The sequence below is a fragment of the Peromyscus leucopus genome, chromosome 3 (assembly GCF_004664715.2).
Source record: "Peromyscus leucopus breed LL Stock chromosome 3, UCI_PerLeu_2.1, whole genome shotgun sequence".
Classification (NCBI taxonomy): domain Eukaryota; kingdom Metazoa; phylum Chordata; class Mammalia; order Rodentia; family Cricetidae; genus Peromyscus; species Peromyscus leucopus.
In genome coordinates, this window is record NC_051065.1 from 130,995,571 (window position 1) to 131,015,730 (window position 20,160).

Consider the following 20,160-nt stretch of genomic DNA (forward strand, 5'->3'; position numbering starts at 1 on the left):
GAGAGAGCCAAGCAGAAATCAATTCAAGATTTCTGGTCTGTGATGCCAAGGCCCCGTTGGTTCACACAAAATTTTAAAAGTGGCTGTTGGCCACTTTGTGTCAGATGTGACTCCTCAGTCCTCAGAGTTTAGGGAGTGGACACCAAGGCTACAAATGAGAAGCCCTAGGGACGTGGGTCAACAGAGCAGAGGGAAACATTGGAGCCGGAGTCAGTTGAAGGCTGATGGGGTCCAGAGGCAATACTCACTAACACAGTGCTCCTCAACCTTCCTATTGCTGTGACCTTTAATACGGTTCCTCATGTGGTGCTGACCCCCAACCATAACATTATTTTTGTTGCCACTTCATAACTCTAATTTTGATACTGTTATGAACTGTAATGTAAGTATTTTTGGAGTAGAGGTTTGCTGAAGGGGCCACGACCCACAGGTTGATAACTGCTGTGCTAACAGGAAGCTTCCGTCACTATGCCTCTTAATGGTGTTTCCATTGAAGGATGTGCAAGCATAGGGCCTGGGATGATGGGTGAGTCAGTCCTTCCTGCTTTCAGCTCTGCCATGGAGAAAACTTCCTGCTGCTTCTGAAATGTTATGTGCTCTTTGTATTTCCTTACACCACGGAAAACATAACGGCTCCAGTGATTTTGATGACTTTGAAATGTAATCCCACATGGGCATGGTGTAAGGTACAGTCTCTGCCACTGCTTTGTCATTCAGGAGACAGAAATGACATCAGCAATAATTAATAATTAATAATTAACTGGGCATTGACTAAGAGATGTTCAGTAAGTCTTCTGAATGGTCACATGGAGTCATACCATATGGAGTTGTGTCCTCAGCAAAAATATGAATGAAATACGCAAAATTTCAAAGTGTTACTTTTTATAGTAGTCTGAGCAACGAAATTTTTTAATTTTAATTTAATTTTATTTATTTTATTTTTATTTTATTTTACAATACTATTCAGTTCCACACAACAGCCACAGATTCCCCTGTTCCCCCCCCTGCCCCCACCCCTTCCCCCAGCCCACACCCCACTCCCACCACCTCCAGTTCAAGGCCACCCCCTGGACTGAGATCGACCCCACAGACTCAGTCCAGGCAGGTCCAGTCCCCTCCCCCCAGATTGAGCCAAGCGTCCCTGCACAAGTCCCAGGTTTCAAACAGCCATCTCATGCAGCAAGCCCAGGACCTGGCACCACCGCCCAGATGCCTCCCAAACAGACCAAGCCAATCAACTGTCTCACCTATTCAGAGGGCCTGATCCAGTTGGGGGCCCCTCAGCCTTTGGTTCATAGTTCATGTGTTTCCATTCGTTTGGCTATTTGTCCCTGTGCTTTATCCAACCTTGGTCTCAACAATTCTAGGTCATATAAACCCTCCCCTTTCTCGCTAATTAGACTCCCAGCGCTCCACCCGGGGCCTAGCCGTGGATGTCTGCATCCAGATTCCTCAGTACTTGGATGGGGTTTCTGGCACAACCATTAGGGCGCCTGGCCATCCCATCAAAAGAGTAGGTCAGTCCCGGCTGTCTCGGCCATTGCCAGCAGTCTCTTGTGGGGTATCTCTGTGGATTTCTGTGGGCCTCTTTAGCACTTTGTCTCCTCCTTTTCTCATGTGGTCTTCATTTACCATGGTCTCCCATTCCTTGTTCTCCTTCTCTGTTCTTGATCCAGGTGGGATCTCCTGCTCTCTTTCCCTCGACCCTCACCATTCATTGCTCCCACTCATGTCCAGGTTGTTCATGAAGATCTCATCCATTTCTCCATCACTGGGCGATTCCCGTCTCTTTCTTGGGGTCCTGCTTTCCAGGTAGCCTCACTGGTGATGTGAGTAGCAGTCCAGTCATCCTTGTTCCACATCCAGTATCCTCCTATGAGTGAGTACATACCATATTTGTCTTTCTGAGTCTGGGTTACCTCACTCAGGATGATTTTTTTCTAGATCCATCCATTTGCCTGCAAACCTCATGATCTCATTGTTTTTCTCTGCTGAGTAGTATTCCATTGTGTATATGTGCCACAATTTATTTATCCATTCTTCAGTTGAAGGGCATCTAGGTTGTTTCCAGGTTTTGGCTATTACAAACAATGCTGATAAAAACATAGCTGAGAAAGTGCTCTTGTGGTATGATTGAGCATTTCTTGGGTATATGCCCAAGAGTGGTATAGCTGGATCTTGGGGGAGATTGATTCCCAATTTTCTAAGAAAGCGCCATATTGATTTCCAAAGTGGTTGTACAAGCTTGCATTCCCACCAGCAGTGGAGGAGAGTTCACCGAGTTCCACATCCTCTCCAGCATAAAGTGTCCTCAGTGTTTTTGATCTTAGCCATTCTGACAGGCGTAAGGTGGTATCTCAGAGTTGTTTTGATTTGAGCAACAAATTTTAATGGACAAAAGTACCCAGTTCATGATGAGAATGCAAGCAAGAGGTCCTGAGTTCAATCCCCAGTACCCACATAAAAAACCTGGGTGTGACATTTAATTGTAATTCCAGTACTGGGGATGTAGAGACAGGAAAAATCCCTTACAGCTCCCTGGCCAGCCAGTCTAGCCAAATCTACAAGCTCTAGGTTCAGTGAGAGAGACCCTGTTTCTAAAAGATTAGGTGAAGAGTGACTGAGAAAGACACCCAACATTGAGCACTGGTCTACACACACACACACACACACACACACACACACACACACACACACACACACACACACAGAGAGAGAGAGAGAGAGAGAGAGAGACAGAGAGACAGAGAGACAGAGACAGAGAGAGACAGAGAGACAGACAGAGAGAGACAGAGAGACAGAGAGAGAATATTCAGTATAATATTCATATCATTCAACTTCCATTTTTGCATGCTCTGTAGAAAACATAACACGGACTTTCCTTTTTCCGATCACAATGATGTTAATTGAGAGGGCATACCAACCTCAGCATTAACATTGTGGGGAAACTGTCCTTACACAACTGCAAAACTGTTAAATGGTTTTGAATGCAGAGTTTTGCAAATATTCTCTAGTCAGTACATACATATCCCTAGAGAAAGTTTGGGATAGTCTTTTGAAAAGAATTCAATAACTAAATATCTGTAATAAGAAACATTTTCCTTTAAATGAACTAATTACTAGATATTTTTCATCACACAAATGCTCACACATGGAAAGGAAGAATGTAGCTGAAATTTTAACGTGGACCCCCAAGGACCTTGTCAAATGACGGAAGGAGCAAATGCGTGCTAGTTTACCTCCTGGAAGGAACGGGGGCTTCTTTGACTCAACTGTGTCTCTGATTTGCCTGGCCAGAGGGTAGCATGCTTGTCAGGGATTTATTTCTGGGAAACTGTTCATCTTTAGTTGAAGAAATGAAGCAATTGAGCCAGAGACACAGTTATATGCATCTGAGGAATATCGGTGGAGGGCTGGGGCTTAATTGGTGTGTTGCTTCCAATATAATTAGGTCCTTGAGCAGGGCAATGCAATTAAATATGTTGAGGAGGGCACAATTAGATGGGTGGATGATAGAGTAATTACATTCATAAGAGGGGGGTTATAATTAGAAGTGAAGCAGGGAGGGGGTGTTTAGATGCTTAGGTTGAGGTTATAATTAACATATGTGCAAAAAATTAAATTATGTGTGTGGGTGATGTATAATTAAGTGTGGGCATCCATCTCCTGTGGTAGGTGAGGGGACAGAGAAATGACTGGACTGGGTGAAGTAAGGTGTGTGCTGATGCCCTTATGGTGGAAAACTTGAAGTTTTCATCAAGAAAAGTGGGCATATATTTTGACAGGGTGACTAATATCAATTGGCATGGTGGTGACAACCTTTGGGTCATTTAAAAGGTTAGCAAATCAAAACTTCTGTTTGTCTGACATGATTTCACCATTCAGGGGTGTTCTAGTACTGTTTGCATAAGGCACAGTCCCCCAGGTTTAAGTTTTCAGATGTTAGTGGATTTTTTTCACAAGTCGTTCTGTTGGCCAGGAATATTTTCACAGTTGGCTCTTGGACTTGGTTGCTGACAAAGTCTTCCAGCTTTCAGAGATGGCAAGATTGTTCAACAGTTCAAGGCATGTGCTGTGCAAGCCTGGTGGCCAGAGCCTGTTTCCTGTAACTAACCTAATGGTGGAATGAGAGAAAGAATGGTACAGAGTTGCCCTTTGACCTCCATAGCAGCACTGGAGCATTTGTGCCCACAGCACATACACAATAAAACAGAGTGTTTTTTAAAAGTCTTCTAGCCTTCAAAAATCCTTCACTATCATTCCTGGTGGGAAACACCTAAGAGTCTAATTTTCATTGCGTTCATTTATTAACTTTCTGAATGTTGTCTAGTAGACAAGGAACCTTGGCCTCTTACTTCCACACTCTGCATGGACCCATCTTGTTGTTAAAGCCTGGTTTAGTAGGAGCAGGGCACATCACAGCTTTCCTGGCTTCCTGCCCATAACAGATATTTATCAAATGGTTGTTGAGTGATCACAGAGGTTTGTTACCAGAGCTAAAAAGCGGCCCAGAGGTGCAGTGTGTGGAAGATGAGAAGGCATGGGGGCCTTTCAGGTGAGACCCTGACCAGCTTTATAAGCCACCTTCCTCTTAAGGAGTGATAGGCCTTGTTCATCAGATTTAAGATTAATTGATTTGTTTGCTGCATCAAAAGGAAATCCTACTGTTGTCTTCACTGTGGTGAACTCAGTGATAGTGCTCCCCATCGGCTCAGCCCTTTCGACACTCCATCTCCGGGCGGTGGCAGTGCTCCCCATCGGCTCAGCCCTTCGGACACTCCATCTCCTGGAGGTGACAGTGCTCCCCATCGGCTCAGCCCTTCGGACACTCCATCTCCAGACGGTGACAGTGCTCCCCATCGGCTCAGCCCTTCGGACACTCCATCTCCAGACGGTGGCAGTGCTCCCCATCGGCTCAGCCCTTTGGACACTCCATCTCCGGGCGGTGGCAGTGCTCCCCATCGTCTCAGCCCTTCGGACACTCCATCTCCTGGCGGTGGCAGTGCTCCCCACTGGCTCAGCCCTTCGGACACTCCATCTCCGGGCGGTGACAGTGCTCCCCATCGGCTCAGCCCTTCGGACACTCCATCTCCAGACGGTGACAGTGCTCCCCACTGGCTCAGCCCTTCGGACACTCCATCTCCTGGAGGTGATAGTGCTCCCCATCGGCTCAGCCCTTCGGACACTCCATCTCCAGGCGGTGGCTGTGCTCCCCATCGGCTCAGCCCTTCCCACACTCCATCTCCTGGTGGTGGCAGTGCTCCCCATCAGCTCAGCCCTTTGGATACTCCATCTCCGGGCGGTGGCAGTGCTCCCCATCGGCTCAGCCCTTCCGACACTCCATCTCCGGGCGGTGGCAGTGCTCCCCATCGGCTCAGCCCTTTGGACACTCCATCTCCGGGCGGTGATAGTGCTCCCCATCGTCTCAGCCCTTCGGATACTCCATCTCCTGGAGGTGACAGTGCTCCCCATCGGCTCAGCCCTTCGGACACTCCATCTCCTGGAGGTGACAGTGCTCCCCATCGGCTCAGCCCTTCGGACACTCCATCTCCTGGAGGTGACAGTGCTCCCCATCGGCTCAGCCCTTCGGACACTCCATCTCCTGGCGGTGGCAGTCTTAGGCGGTGCCACCTTGCTGGGGGAAGTGCCTCATCCTGAGGCCGGCTTTGTGTGTTTAGAGCATCTTCCTGCTTCCTGTTTTCCGTCTCTGCTGCACACTTGTATTTGAAGATTCCTGCTCCCGCTGCCATGCCTCCCCACCATAATGGATTCTTACCCCTCTGGAACTATACCCCCAAATAAATTCTTTCTGCCATAAGTTGCTTTTTTGATCATGGTGTTTATCACAGCAAAGCATTTAGGATGCTCAGCCATCAATCCATGGAACACACTGCTGATCATTCTGTTCAGTGTTTGATTTGATAGAGAATGCCAAAAAAAAAAAAAATACCCTCACATTTAAAATCTCATAGTTCTTTATAAGTAAGTGTAATAAATACATCTTCAAAGGGACCAATGGATTGAAAATAGGATTTTGTTGAAAGTCTATGTGAATCCTCTAAACAAAGTATCTCACATAAAGATGGATTATGTATAGCAGTGTTTTAGCAATACACTGAGGGCCTCACTGACTTTCTCCTTGCTGTAAGAAAATACCTTGAAAAAAAAAGTCTTAAGAGTAAAGCAGTTTATTTTGGCCTACATTTCCAGGGGTACATAGTCCATCATTGCAAGAAAGCATGACAGAGACAAGGAAGGCATTGACAGGACCAGGCAGCTGGCTGATCACATTGAATCCATACTCGGGAAACTAAGAGAAAAGAAAGTAGAGCTAAGCTATAAAGACTCAAGGCCCTCCCCTGGTGACATACTTCCTCCAGTGAGGCTCTGCCTCTTAAAGGTTCCACATACTTCCCAAACTGCACCACCCACTGGAGATCAAACTCATGAGCCTATGGGGGCACATTTCCATCCAAATCACCACAGCAATGCCCCAGGAAGGAATTTAACTTTATGTATAGTAATGTTGATTTTATATAAATAAATGTATTGTAATATAAAATATCATATATGTCTATAGCACTTCACAGTATTCCTGGTGATGCTCAATGACCTCATTTGTCTTTAATTCTGATTGGAGAGTCATCATTACACTTTCTTTCCTGGGGGCCACTGAGAAGTGGAGGTGCCTGGGAGGTGAGATTCTAAATACACCTTATCACTGTATTTCATCTAATGTATCCTAATCAATTCTTTCAAGTAATAATTTTTATTAATATGAGCAGGGGTGTGGCAGCTTACTACCATACTTGGATATAGCAGCATGCAAGGAGATACAGCAGAAAACACAACATGGCAGAGCTTCATAAAGATACTCCCTCAATCATAAGATGCACATGGTTTGTCCCACGTAACGTATGCTAGAAGGAGATCCCTTGCTAGACACCATTCTGGACAGCACCGACCATTGCCAAGGACCCTGATCCTAAACTAGAATAAGGATATTATTATCCCATTATTATTAGGTAGCTAACACCCACAGTGTTTTCTCAATTAGGTTTTTCTTGTTGTAAGCTTTGGTGTAGTGTTATTGTTCGCTGGTGTATTAGCATTGCCAGCAGAGTGTTCTTGGGCACTTGAGAGCATTTATTGAAATGAAGTGAGATGGATTTCTTTTGTGAGTCCAGCAGTTAAGAAAATGAAGGAGCAAACAAGTGTCAGAAGAAAGTCAGAGCCCCTTCTTTTCCCTAGAGCCTCAAATTTTGCTTGAGGATTTGGAGGGTGGTGCTAAGGGTGTAGACATATATTACTTAATTTTTCTCCTAATAAAGTGGTTCTTTATTGTTAAGATAGAGTTAGACAGTTAAACAAATCACTCCTTTGCTTGTCCATGAAAGCCCTTAGAATCTAGAATTGCCAAGGCGTAGACAAGTCCATGACTCTGGTGGGAGGAGACAAGGAGTGGAAACGGGGAGGAAGGTGAATGGGTTGCTCTTCTGAGGCACAGAGGGAGTTCTGTCCATCAGCCAGTGCTTCCACAGTGTCCTGCACAGTGTGACATTCCTGTGGAGGGAAGGAGCAGAGCATGGAGGCTTGTGACATCTTCCCCCTGCCCCATAGCCTGGTCCTTCAGGTCCATGTAGCTGCTACCAGAGTCTACCTGTCCAGAGCCCAGATTCTTGCCTGAAAACCTGGGGTAGCCAGCCCTCTGTGTCCAGGGTCTCCTCTTTAACAGCTAAGGGGTTTGGGGCTTGCATTTATAAGCCCCACTATTAGTGGAGAATGCCTGGCCCCCCCCCAGCTTAATCATTACAGCAGGACTCTGTGAGACTCATAGTGTATATTCACATATTAATTGCATGTTTTCTTTTAGTATATGATGTTCCAGGATACATCTAAATGGATATACATTTATATACATCCAACTCAGTAGACTCAGGTCAACTTTCATCCTTACTGCTGAACCTCTCCTGGTCAAGGACACCTGTGGCCTCCATGCTGCCCAGTCCAGGGGTGGGTTTCAGCTGTTATTACCCTTCATCTGTTAGGAACACTTGATGTGTTTTTCCTGTGGCTTGGTTCCCTAAGACCTTGTCTCTTTTCTATTCACCTACATCCTGGCTCTTGACTTTAAATACCCAATCACTCTCTGTGGTGGTTTGAAAGAAAATGGCCTGTAGTAGAATATTATTTTAAAGTGTGTTACTTTTGTTTATGTTGCATTTGTTTAACTCTGTGAAGCTGTGTTACTGTGCCTGTGTAAAACACCTGATGGTCTAATAAAGAACTGTCCAATAGCAAGGCAAGAGAAAGGATAGGCAGGGCTGGCAGTCAGGGTGAATATATAGAGGGAGAAATCTAGGAGAGAGAAGTAGTCAGAGAAGGAGGAGGACATCAGGGGTCAGCCACCCAGCTACACAACCATCAATGGAGTAAGATTTACAGAAGTAAGAGAATGGGAAAAACCCAGAGGCAAAAAGTAGATGGTATAAGTTAAGTTAAGGGAGGCTGGCAAGAAACTAAGCCAAGCTAAGGCCGGGCATTCATAAGTAAGAATAAGCCTCTATGTGTGATTTATATGGGAGCTGGATAGCAGGCCCCCAAATAGAGCAGAAACAAACAGCAACAATGCCCCCCAAAGGGAGTAGCACTTTTAGGAGGTGTGGCCTTGTTGGAGGAGGTGTAGTCTTATTGGAAGAAATGTGTCACTGTGGAGGTGGGCTTTGAGGTCTCATATATGGCCAAGCCCCGGGCAGTGGTGGCACACACCTTTGATCTTAGCACTTGGGAACTCATGCCTTTAATTCCAGCACTAGGGAGGTGGAGACAGGAAGTGAGATGGCTGGGCAGAGAGAGGAATATAAGGCAGAAGGAGACAGGAGCTTGGTCTTTTTCAGGCTGAGTATTTCATAGTGGTAAGAACTTGTGGCTGGCTGCTCTGCTTCTCTGATCTTTCAGCTTTTTCCCTCATGTGTGGCTCCAGGTTTTTATTATTAAGACCAATTAGGATTCATGCTACACAAGCCACACCAATGAGACAGACTACTTCCTGTTACCTGCAAGATATAGGACTCTCAGCTACTTCTCCAGCAACATGTCTGCCTGTATGCCACCATGTCCTACCATGATGATAATGAACTAAACCTCTGAACTGTAAGCCACCACCGCAACTAAATGTTTTCCTTTATAAGAGTTACCATGGTCATGGTGTCTCTTCACAGCAATAGAATTCCTAACTAAGACACTCTCCATTTTTCACTTCATACAGACCAGTTCCCTGTCTGTGTACTCAGTCACATACTAGACAAGGCCACTTGGACATCTGAAGATCATGGTACCCTTGATGTTCTCAAGACTGAGCTCTTAATCAGTCCCCCAGACACGCTCCCTGCTGTGGTCCTCTCTAGCTCAGGAAACAGCTGGTCATTGGTTAAAGAAGAAACTGTTAGCACCATTCCCCATTCCTCTCTCTTCTCTGGTTTCTTTCCTTCCTTTATTTTTGTACACCAGCAAGTCCATTTGCTACTTCCTCCAGATCCCTCCAGAATCAGATGTCTTTCCCCTCTCTTGTCTCCTTGTTCCAGGTCATTGAAGTCCCTGGTGAGGAATATCACACCAGACTCCACCCTAGTCCCTTTTCCTGTCTAGTTTCGGTTCATCTTGTTCTCACTCCAGCATAGGTCACAATGGCACCCCTCCACCTATTGCCATTGACTTGTTCTCATCTTAGAATAAAAATTGCTGTCTTCATGACACACTACATGGCCTCATTCACCAACCTCCACACTTATTTCCTACCAATCTCTACTCCTTCTCTCTCCCTGCTGGTTCATCTGCAGACAAAAGAGGCCCTTGCCCCTCTATCTCCCCCTAGGAATGTCCCCTCTTCAAGGTCTTTGTACCAGTGGAGGCTACTAAGTCCTCACACTCTCAACTGCTACAGGAATCTGCTCAAGGGCTTCCTCTGCACTGTGGCTGATCACCCTGCTGACCTTTGCAGTTCCTGTCAGGAAGCATCTCCGGACCATCTTGTGCTGATTCCCGGTTTCTCACCACAGACCACCTCACCATCTGTCCTTCTGTTTATTTCTCCTGCATTCCTTTGCTCTTCTCTGCTTTCCTCAGTATGGTGTGAGCACCCAGGGAGCATGGGTTTTGACTTGTCTTCACCAGTCACATGTCACAATAAACATTTGTGGAATACACAGGCAAGCCAATGTGAGCATCAGTCCCCAACTCTCCATCTCACTGATTATGGATAATGCTGTTTTTCAAGTGTTAATTCCATATCTTTTTAGGAATGACTAAAAAATATATATACATCGTTCTGAACAAAGTTGCTCTCCCTTGCCTGTCTCCCCTCATGCACACACCTCACTCTGGAGCAGTGTATTGGGCTGATCTCTGCTGTGGTGATGCAGGCAATTCTTTTTCTCCCTGTGGGCAAATGCTTAGACATTACACTTCAAACACCACATATTTATCACCAATATTTACATAGCTCTGGCTGTTCATTTTACTACTAGAAATCACGGGAATAAAATCTTCTCATGTTAGATTAAGTGCTTCCTTCAGCTACCAATGAAAGCAGAGACTCCCGGGAATTTTTTTCCTGGCTGAGTTATTACTTCATGCCCAGGCAGGGGCCTTCGACTGTATATTCATGAACTAATTCCATTTTATCTTCGGTATAGTCTGTATTTTTTGCACGTGATCCATGCAAATGGCGAGGCCTATCAATCTGGCTGTTTTCTAGACCAGTTTGTGTGTGTATTCAAGGTCTTTCCCCCAAGAACTCCAACGACTGTTCTGTTCCAGCATCTCCAAGGAGCCTGGGTACCTGGCAGTTCTTGCTGACCCAGCTAGAAGAGGCCAAACGACTCATTTCACTTTCAGGGACTATTACTGGGTTTCCATATTCCCTGGCACTATAAATAGCACTCCAGGGAGCACTCAGGCACACAGAACATTTTCTTTGCAGTCTAGCTCGATATTTGCAGAAGAAAGTCACATGCTGTCTGGTTTGACACAAGTCACCTGTCCCTTAATGGCTCTCGAGTTCTAAACAGAACCACCCAGGGTGTTCTGCTCACAAGTGGTGTCTTTCCTTCCAGCAACACTGATGCCTTTGTTTGTACGGCCACTTCTGCCTGGCAGGGTCCTGAGTGTTCTTCTTTCTATGTGGGAGGTGTGTGTGTGTGTGTGTGTGTGTGTGTGTGTGTGTGTGTGTACATGTCTGAGGGCCAAAGGTCAACACTGGGTATCTTTATCAATTGCTTTATATCTTATTTTCTGGGGCAGGGTCTTGTACTTAGCCTGGAGCTCATGATTCTGCCCAGCTGGCTGGCCAGTGAACGCCAGACTCTCCTTGTCTTGTCTTCACTGCCTCCCCTCCCTGCCCCCCATTCTAGGATTCTAAGCGCACACAGTCCTATTCAGCTTTTTCACAGAAGTTGTACGGCTCACACTCAGGAGCTCACACTCATTAGACAAGCACTTTGCTGACTGGGTCATCTCCTTAGCTCTTTACTTATTCTTCAAATGACAAAGCTCTGTCTGAGTACCTACCTACTCCTTCATGGTTTTGCCTAGTGGTCGCTCAGGCTTCCTCTTCAGCAAAGTTGGCGACTTTATGGTACAGTTTCGTTTGTGGCCAAAGTTCACACTGGTCACTCCTTCCTCTCTTCACACCCCACACTGTGGATCTTGAAGCCTCAGACTTCTGTATCCTAGCTGTCCCCAGCAGTTAACTTAAGAAATACCCAGAAACAGTTGGGAAGTGAATGGTCAGGGTGCCATTGCAATCACACGGAGAACAGGATTCACTGGACTTTATTTCCTGTCTGAGGCCTTTAGAAACAATCTAGTATTTAGTTTGGACTCTTCTGTTTTCCCTAGCAAACACCCTGTGGTATATGCTCAGCCAATTTGAGAAGGAAAAAAACAAAAACAAAACCCAAAACAATGACGTTGTTACATTTAAATATATTCCCGGGACTTTTTGTAGTTTTGCTTCACCCTCCCGCCCTTTTAAAGCTCAAAGAAACAGGCCAGTTTGTTCCTCCTTCTCAGTATTTTTGCCCTGCCGAGTCTTCCTTCAAATTCCTCAGGTCTGCTGTCAATAATGATTTCGGAGCGCTTGTATGTTTGTTCTCTGCAGTGAAAACCCGCCTTGTTTTCTGTTGCTAGGCAACCCCCTTACAGCTGCCATTGAAGAAATGTGCGGTGGTGGGAAACGGTGGGATTCTGAAGATGAGTGGCTGTGGCCGTCAAATAGATGAAGCAGATTTTGTCATGCGGTAAGAGAGCTCCCACAGTGTGGCCTCTGACTCCTCTTCTTTTTCCTGCCCTTCCTTAGCCCAGGGCCTTTCAAATCTAGTGGCTTGCAATTAATCCCCTGTCTTTAGCTGTCTTTAGCTTCTGGTCAAGCCCATAGACAAGTGAGTTAGGAGCGCACCCAGGGATCGAGCGAGCGAGCAAGGGGCGGGCTTTCCCCCAAGAAATTCCAAAGCCAAGAAGGCGCTGCAATCGCAGAGGTAATGCTCTGCTGCTAACGAGGGCCGCAGGGGTCTGGGCTCAGACCTTCCCTGAGATTATGTACTTGGGCGATTAAAACCGTGAAAATTGCTCTTTCCTCGGGGCTGACTCCATATGCATAAACATTTTAGTCATTGTAAGTGTACCCTTTTCTTCTTAGTTTTCCACAGAAGCATTAGAAAGGAACAAGTGGGATCTAAAGATGGGGTTGGTCTGCGTGTGACTAGGAAACTGGCAAGAAGCATCGGAGAGGGAACTTCACATCAGGAGGAACCTTGGTCAAGGTTCTGAGCAGCATGGGGATGTGGGGACACAGATGTGAGTGTTGTAAAGGACAGGGGGCCCCTTCAGGGCAGTGATAAAAACTGCTAAGCCTCACCAAAGGAATTCACCTTCACACTGCAGACCGCCAGCTGGTGCTGGGTGAGTCTGAGCAAACCCTGCTAAGGAGACATGTGGAGAGCGCAGACTGCACGTGGCTGCCTTGGCGCAGATGGACAGACGGTGTCTAGCTAAGAAGGAGGGAAGGTGGAGTGTCAGGAGGGAGGGCTCTAGATAGAAATCACGTGAGGTGACACATCCCGAAGCCAGGTCAGGATAAGGAGTGGGCTCTGCAATGAGAGGTGTGATGGAGTAGAGGAACGAACGGGCCAAGCGACAGGGCCGTTCAGGGCGGGGTTATGGAGTGGGGGGGGCGGTGAGGGAAATGTAGAATAATTAATGAGTTCAAGGCTAAGCATGGCCCCTGGAGTGCGAGCTCAGCTTATCTGAGACATAGTGTGGAAAAAGGAAAACATGTCTCATTGAGGAAACAAAAGAACATTGAAAGGCCGGGGGAATCTTTCAGATGAACCCCAAAATTTCAAGGGCATAGGAATGGCTATGAACCAGGAACCCAAGGATCCTCTAACCTGAAAGGACCTAAGTTTAAATTCTGGTATCTACCTAAAAGGCCAAATGTGTTCATAATTCCAGAGGTAGGGAGGTGGAGACTGGAGGATGCCTTGCGTCTGTAGAGCATCCAGTCTAGCTGAATTGATCTCTTCGGGTGAGAGTCTTAAGCAGGAGACCCTGGTTCAAAATATAAGAGGGAGAGTGGCTGAGGAAGGCACTGTTTCAGACCACTAGCCTCTACATGCATGGACACACACACACACACACACACACACACACACACACACCATGGGTGCACATGTAGGGTGGGGGTGGGGCTGGGGCTCTGAGAAGTCTAATCCAACTTGGAGCTCAGAGCTGTGTGAGAGTGTTTCAGGGGGAGCCATTTCCCTAGAGAATGCCACATACCCTCTCAGAGGAGAGTTGCTTCGCCATCAAGACATGGCGTCTCACTTGGTGACACTTGTGGCAGTGGGTTGTGGGGTGTAGGTGTGGGGGCGGGGGTGTCCTTCCCTTCCTTCCTGCCTTTCCTTCGGGAGTACTGTAATTTCCCATGGTAGGGCTGTGTTTTCTTCTCCACTGCTATTTAGTTGATTTCACGTTATTTTTGCAATGTACACAAATAATGGGGAGGAGTGGAGGAGGTTTTAAGACAGCAAGTGCTGCACTTGCTTCAGGAGAGGCATGGTCCCCGCCGCAGGCTGAGGAACAAGCTTCCATAAACGCTAACACAGAGCAAGGGTTCATGGAGCAACCTTCTCTACAGCTCCAGTGAGTGCTGCTTGGGTGTCACAAAACATGGGAGAAGATGTAGGAGCCATATTTACGTCACAGGAGTGGATAAAGTCTCACAGAAGACAGAGGCAGAGGAGGGTAGCAGGGAACCACGGAGAGGTCAGCACCCACTCCAGTCCCTGGGTGGCTGAGAAGCTAATAAAGAACGGGGTTGGGAGGACATGCCAGCCTCATGGTTAACCAGGTTGGTGCCCTACCTAGTATCATTTTACCTCTGCCTAGGCTGTTGGAGGAAGGGGAAAGAGACATCCCTCGGTCAACCCTGATTTTACACATCTGTGAATACTGTGTCATTGTCCTGTTTACATCCTTTTCAAACCTTCAAGTTGCTCGGAAGCACATTCAGTGAGGAAATGTTAGAAGAGGCTTTAAGGACAGAGCCTGGTTCAGCAGCTCCAGCAGGCTGTGCGTAATTAAGTAGTCCCCTAATTCTACCCATCACCGACCCATCATCGTTATAGCTCTCATCCTGGCCTACAAGCTAGTCCAAACCTGTTCGTCCTGAGGGTGCACACTTGCCCTCATGGATAACCGTCCTCATCTGGGGTGGGAGGCCTGTCCTATGAGGTTTTTATTTGCCTGGAATTTAAGGTGACTCAAGAGAGGGGCTAAGAACAGTGACATTCTGCTGTAGCATCCCAAGTGCAGCACAAGATGAGGACAGAGATGCCCATCCCTCCTGCTCTCAGCTACCCTGCAGCCCAAGGGGGAGCCAAGCTGTTTAGCACAGCAGATTCTATTGCTCCCAACGTGTGTGTGTGTGTGTGTGTGTGTGTGTGTGTGTGTGCATGTGTGTGTGTGTGTGTGTGTGTGTGTGTGTGTGTGTGTGTGTGGCTACCATTAGGAAGATGAGTATTTTCAACTTAACATGGAAAAGAGCTGGCCTAAGCACCATAGGGGATTATCTCATGGTGCCCCTTTTATCCCAAATTGACATGAATAGGTTGACCTTTTACACAATCTGCTGTGGATACTATACAAGTTCAGGACTATTGAGTGCCTGGGAGATTGGAAAGCTGCAGTATGGGTAAATGAAGTGGGGGGAAGAGGGTCTCCACACAGACTTGCCTATACAGTGTACCCAGATTACAGTTGAGAATATCCTCCAGGCCTCTCCTTCAAGCATTCCATGGTGTTCTTTGCACAGACATTTTCTAGACATATTCTTCAAAATGTTAAAAACCAATTTCCCATTTTTCAAAATGCACATTTATTCTTTAACCAAAAGTGGCACTTTAAAAATAATTTTGTGGGGCTGGTTGTGTGGTTCAGTGGGTAGGGTACTTAGATAAAACTGGATGTGGTAGGACACACCTCTAATCCCAGCACTTGGGAGGTGGATCAGAAGGTTAGGATCATCCTTGGCTACATAGGGAATTTGAGGTATTCCTGGGCTACAGGAGACCCTGTCTCAGAACAATAACAACAAATTCTTGAATTCAATTTCTCTAGAACATTTCAAGGCAGAAGTATTAATGATTATACACTGAAGACAGACTGTGTGGCTCACAGTCACAGTATGGCAACAGTTTTGAAGCCTTTTGGATTGTGTGCAGAAGACTGTTCTGTGTGCCTTTACACACACACACACACACACACACACACACACACACACACACACACAGAGTGTTTTTCCTTTGTTGAGTGTCGTATCCAGCATGCCCATTCCTCATTCAGTTTACTCTTCTGTTCCTGGATCTCCTTCAGGATCACAAGCATTACCATTATGGAGATACTTTAAGCAACTAATGTTTTCTCAATTGTGACAACAAGCAATAATGTGGAATTTGGGACACTTTATCCAATTATGCCTTATTAGAAACAATTTGACTGTATTAAATGGGCCTTTTATGTAAACCTATGTAATTATCAATTTAGGAATTGAGGAGCTAAACTCAGAGTGCTCTTTTCCTGAGGAAAGAGATACAGGGAAAGGCCCTGTTATTTGTGCTGGGAGAGAATGTTTACAGAACAGAAGGTGGACATTTCACCGATATGCACTGTCATCCGTTTTCAGAAAGCCACATGGAAAGTCTATCTTGCTATCAGCACCCCTCTTTTAACAGGAGAAACCAATTCTGCAAATTTTATTGTTGTTTGGGTTTTTTTATTTGCTTATTTATTGACAGAATTTTTTTTTTTGAGGTTTCACTCCATGGTAAAAGATATAAATGGATCCAGGCATATGAATCATGGAACACAGAAAAAAGCAAAAGATTGTATATGAAAACTATTTTGTTATTGACAAGACACATCACAAGGACTCCCTAGCAAAACTTAGAACCTACAGTTGATTCTCAGATGTTCACAAGGGCAGTCCAGATCAAAGCATCCTTAAGAGGCACGTCCAAATTTTAGCCTGTGTTTTATTTGAGAGGCCATCTCTTGTCTTTGCAAAGAACAGTTAAATAGTGCAATCACAATCTGATCCATACTACCGCATGATGGGGCCTGGATATTGATGACTGAGTCCACGCTTCTGCAAGACTCCTCAGGAAGCCACATGGGGTATGGTGTCACCATGAGCTTGTAAATGCCTTAAGCATGGGCTTTGTGACCAGCTCCTCCACAGTGTTCCACAGTGCCCCCTGTTTGCTTTTAGTGAACATTCAACAAGTCACCAGCTGGCTGGCTGACTGGCCCGTGTGTGGCTACCAGAAAACCCAGTTTTGTTTTGCTTTTTTTTTTTTTTTTTTTAATTACCCACAAGCAGATGAAAGGGAGATTTTTAATCAACATGGAGATGTTTCTGCCTGGATGGCCTGGTGTGGTGGGAGTCACGGGGCTCATAAGAAAGAGAAGCTGGGGACGGGAGCAGGTCAGCTGATAGCTGCACGGGCAGTTTCATCTCCGGGGCACACTGGTAAGGACAATTTAGTAGCTCACAGAGACCACATCTTTGTCTATAAATAAGTCATGCAAGTTGGACATGCCCTGATGTGGTAGGAGTCAAGTCTGACATGTGGTTGGAGAGGAAAGATTCAACTTATAATGCAAATGCATGATCAGATGTCTGTGGTCTTTCTGACAGGATAGTTGTGGCTGTGTGAAACATCAAAACAGAGAGTTTTTAGCAGCGTGCTCTTCGTCCTTCCCATGGCCCGGGAAGGCAGGCAACGTTGTTATCCTAGTTCCAGGTCATGAAGGAACTGTGGGCAGGGGAATGCATGAACCTCCTGACGCCACAGGTTTGGATGTGAGACAGGCGTGTTTCCCACTCTATGCATTCTTAAGCCATCATTACCAAAGGAAGCGGTTAGGGCAGGGATGGAGTCTGGGGGTAGGAGTGGGGTGATTGCTCTCTATCATGAAGAACATCACTTTTTAGGCTGGGAAGATGGCTTAGTTGGTAAAATCCTAGTCACACAAGCTTGAGGGTGTGAGTTCCACCACCCCACCACCCCCACCCCCATGGGAAAAGCGAAAGCTGGGCATGGTGGCAGGTGCCTATAATCTCAGTGCCATGGAAAGACACAGGAGGATCCTGGAGCTCATTGGCCAGCTAATGCAGCCACGTCAGTGAGGTCCAGGTTCAGTGAGAGATCTTGTCTCAAAAAATAAAGTGGACAGTGATTGAGGAGGACACTTAATGTTGACTTCTGGTCTCCACCTGTGAGCACAGAGCATACTATCCCCCGCTGCCCCCCACCCCCACACACCACTTTTACCCTTGACAGAGCAGTACAGTTTTTTGGGTAGAGAACATCACAGTGTTTTGGGTGACAGTGCTCTCTGTCATCACTTTAATCCACCTACACCTTGGCCACATGTACAAAAATCACTCATGCATTAGGTTAGCTGAATAGTACGTGACCCAGAAAGTGCTGCTACAATGTAAATTTTTGGAAAATAAAGAAAAACATGAGAAAATAGCATAATTCATCAGTGTTTATATGTAGGCAGAGGGTGTGGGGAGGGGCATCTGCCCTCTACCTTCTGAGCCCTCATTTCAAGTTTAAAGTGCTCTGTTCTACCACTTCAAATGTTTTTTCTTTTCTCATTATTTATGAAGTGTGAGTGTATATGCATCACATGTGTGTAGGTTCCAGCAAAACCTAGAAGAGGCTATCAGGTCTCCTGGAATCAGATTACAGACAGTTGTGAGCTGCCATGTGGGTGCTGAGTCCTGGGTTCTCTGCAAGAGCACTAAATGCTTTTAATGGCTGACCCATCTCTCAAGCCCCTATTTATTTATTTATTTATTTATTTATTTATTTATTTATTTATCTATCTATCTATCTATCTATCTATTCATTCATTCATTCATTCATTCATTCATTCATTCATTCTTATGTTTACTTTTGACCCAAGGTTTCATGTGGCCCAGGCTGACTTAAACTCACTGTGTAACCAAGGCTGCTTTGGATTCTGTATTCTCTACTTCCCAAGTATGGGATTACAGGTGTATGACACCATACTTCAAATATATTTTCAGCAAAACAGATACACTGTAGTTATCATCTCTTCTTTGGTAGATCATCTACTTCTGTCCCTGACATTTTCTTCTAACAACAACAACAACAACACACACATACACCAAACAAACAAAAACAAACAACAACAACAACAAAAACAACAACAAGAAACAAAAAACAAGCCCCCCAGCACTTTGATGATGCTAATGGTTCATTAGTCATCTAATGCCTATGAAAAGGGAACGGGGCTGAAAACAGTTATTTGTGACTTGAACCAGAATTAACATTCCTATTTGTGTCCTTATAATCGACTTGATTTAAAAGTACATGAGTCGTTTTGAAATGTTCCTTCTTGCATTTCTAGATGTAATCTCCCTCCTTTGTCAAGTGAGTACACCAGGGATGTCGGATCCAAAACTCAGTTGGTGACAGCTAATCCCAGCATAATTCGACAGAGGTAAGACTTCACGGTTTCTCTTTGTGGGGACTCAAGAGGAAGGTTTGTGAAGTCATCAGCATCTCAAAGGGAGTGGGCATCATTCAGCCTGGGAAACAAAGGGGGAAGCCATCTGGACAGGCAGGAAGGAAGGAGGAGGGAATCATAAATAAGCTCGGCAGGATTATGGGAGTCCTCGGTATTTCATGCTTCCTCCAGGGTTTGGCTCTCTCTGTTAGAGATAGTGTAAATGACAGGGGGATCGATTGTTTTGCTCAGAGCCCTGCACAGCTTCCTGCCCACTCATTACTACTCATATCCAGTGTGCTGGCTCTGGTCTGACATTCCAGCCAGCAACTGTGAACTGATTTATTAAACCAAAGACAAAGAAAAGACCAATTTGCCACATGCACACATCAAGACAGCAACGTTTTCAGAATGTACAAGAGCATGCACTATTATAGATTGACTATACCATATCAGACTTTGGAGGGCAGATAAAAAAGTCTTAGTATCAGTTCCAGAATGCTTGACAACCACTATGGGAGCATTTGGGGGCCAGTCTCTCGTTGATGAAGCCCACTGGTGAATTAAGACTGTTTGGAAAGAGAGAGAGAGAGAGTACGGGACACACCTGTGAGTCTGACCCACTGGATTTCAAACTTGTTTGTTCAAGTATCCTTCAAAATAATTAAAAAAATATCGTGATTTTCTTAATTGCTATCATGTTATCTAGTATTTTTGGCAGGAGTTAAATTGTAGATTTTCAGTTTCTTATGTTACTTATATGCTTTATGTGCACATTGTCAAATCTCAGAGTGTTTTTTGGTGCAACCTGTCCTGATGGGAAAGCCCGGGTTCTCAGTCAGATTACATTAAGGTAACTTCTGGCACAAAGATGGCCTTTTATATTCAAGTAAGTGTTACAATGTCACTGAATAGAATCCTCTCCCTGACACCTAATTATTCAACATAAAATAAGGCATGGGGACCTGCCAGGAGTCTGTCCCTAACAAGATAAAGCACAACACATTTTGGTTTCTTTTAGAGATATTCTTGACTCACTCCAACTCCGAAGATTCC

General features: G+C 45.6%; 1 protein-coding gene across 3 annotated transcripts in view; it reads left to right on the top strand.

The window, feature by feature from the left end:
* The window catches only part of St8sia1 (ST8 alpha-N-acetyl-neuraminide alpha-2,8-sialyltransferase 1), a 144,649-nt gene that overhangs the window by 85,200 nt on the left and 39,289 nt on the right, over positions 1-20,160 (top strand). For 2 of the 3 annotated variants that reach the window (XM_037204003.1, XM_028879865.2), the window contains 2 exons: positions 12,190-12,299; positions 19,006-19,098. In XM_037204003.1, the coding sequence (XP_037059898.1) occupies positions 12,190-12,299; positions 19,006-19,098 (203 nt within the window). Of the gene's footprint in view, positions 1-4,655; positions 6,489-12,189; positions 12,300-19,005; positions 19,099-20,160 lie in introns of those variants that run through there. The other variant, XM_037204002.1, reaches the window with a different exon arrangement.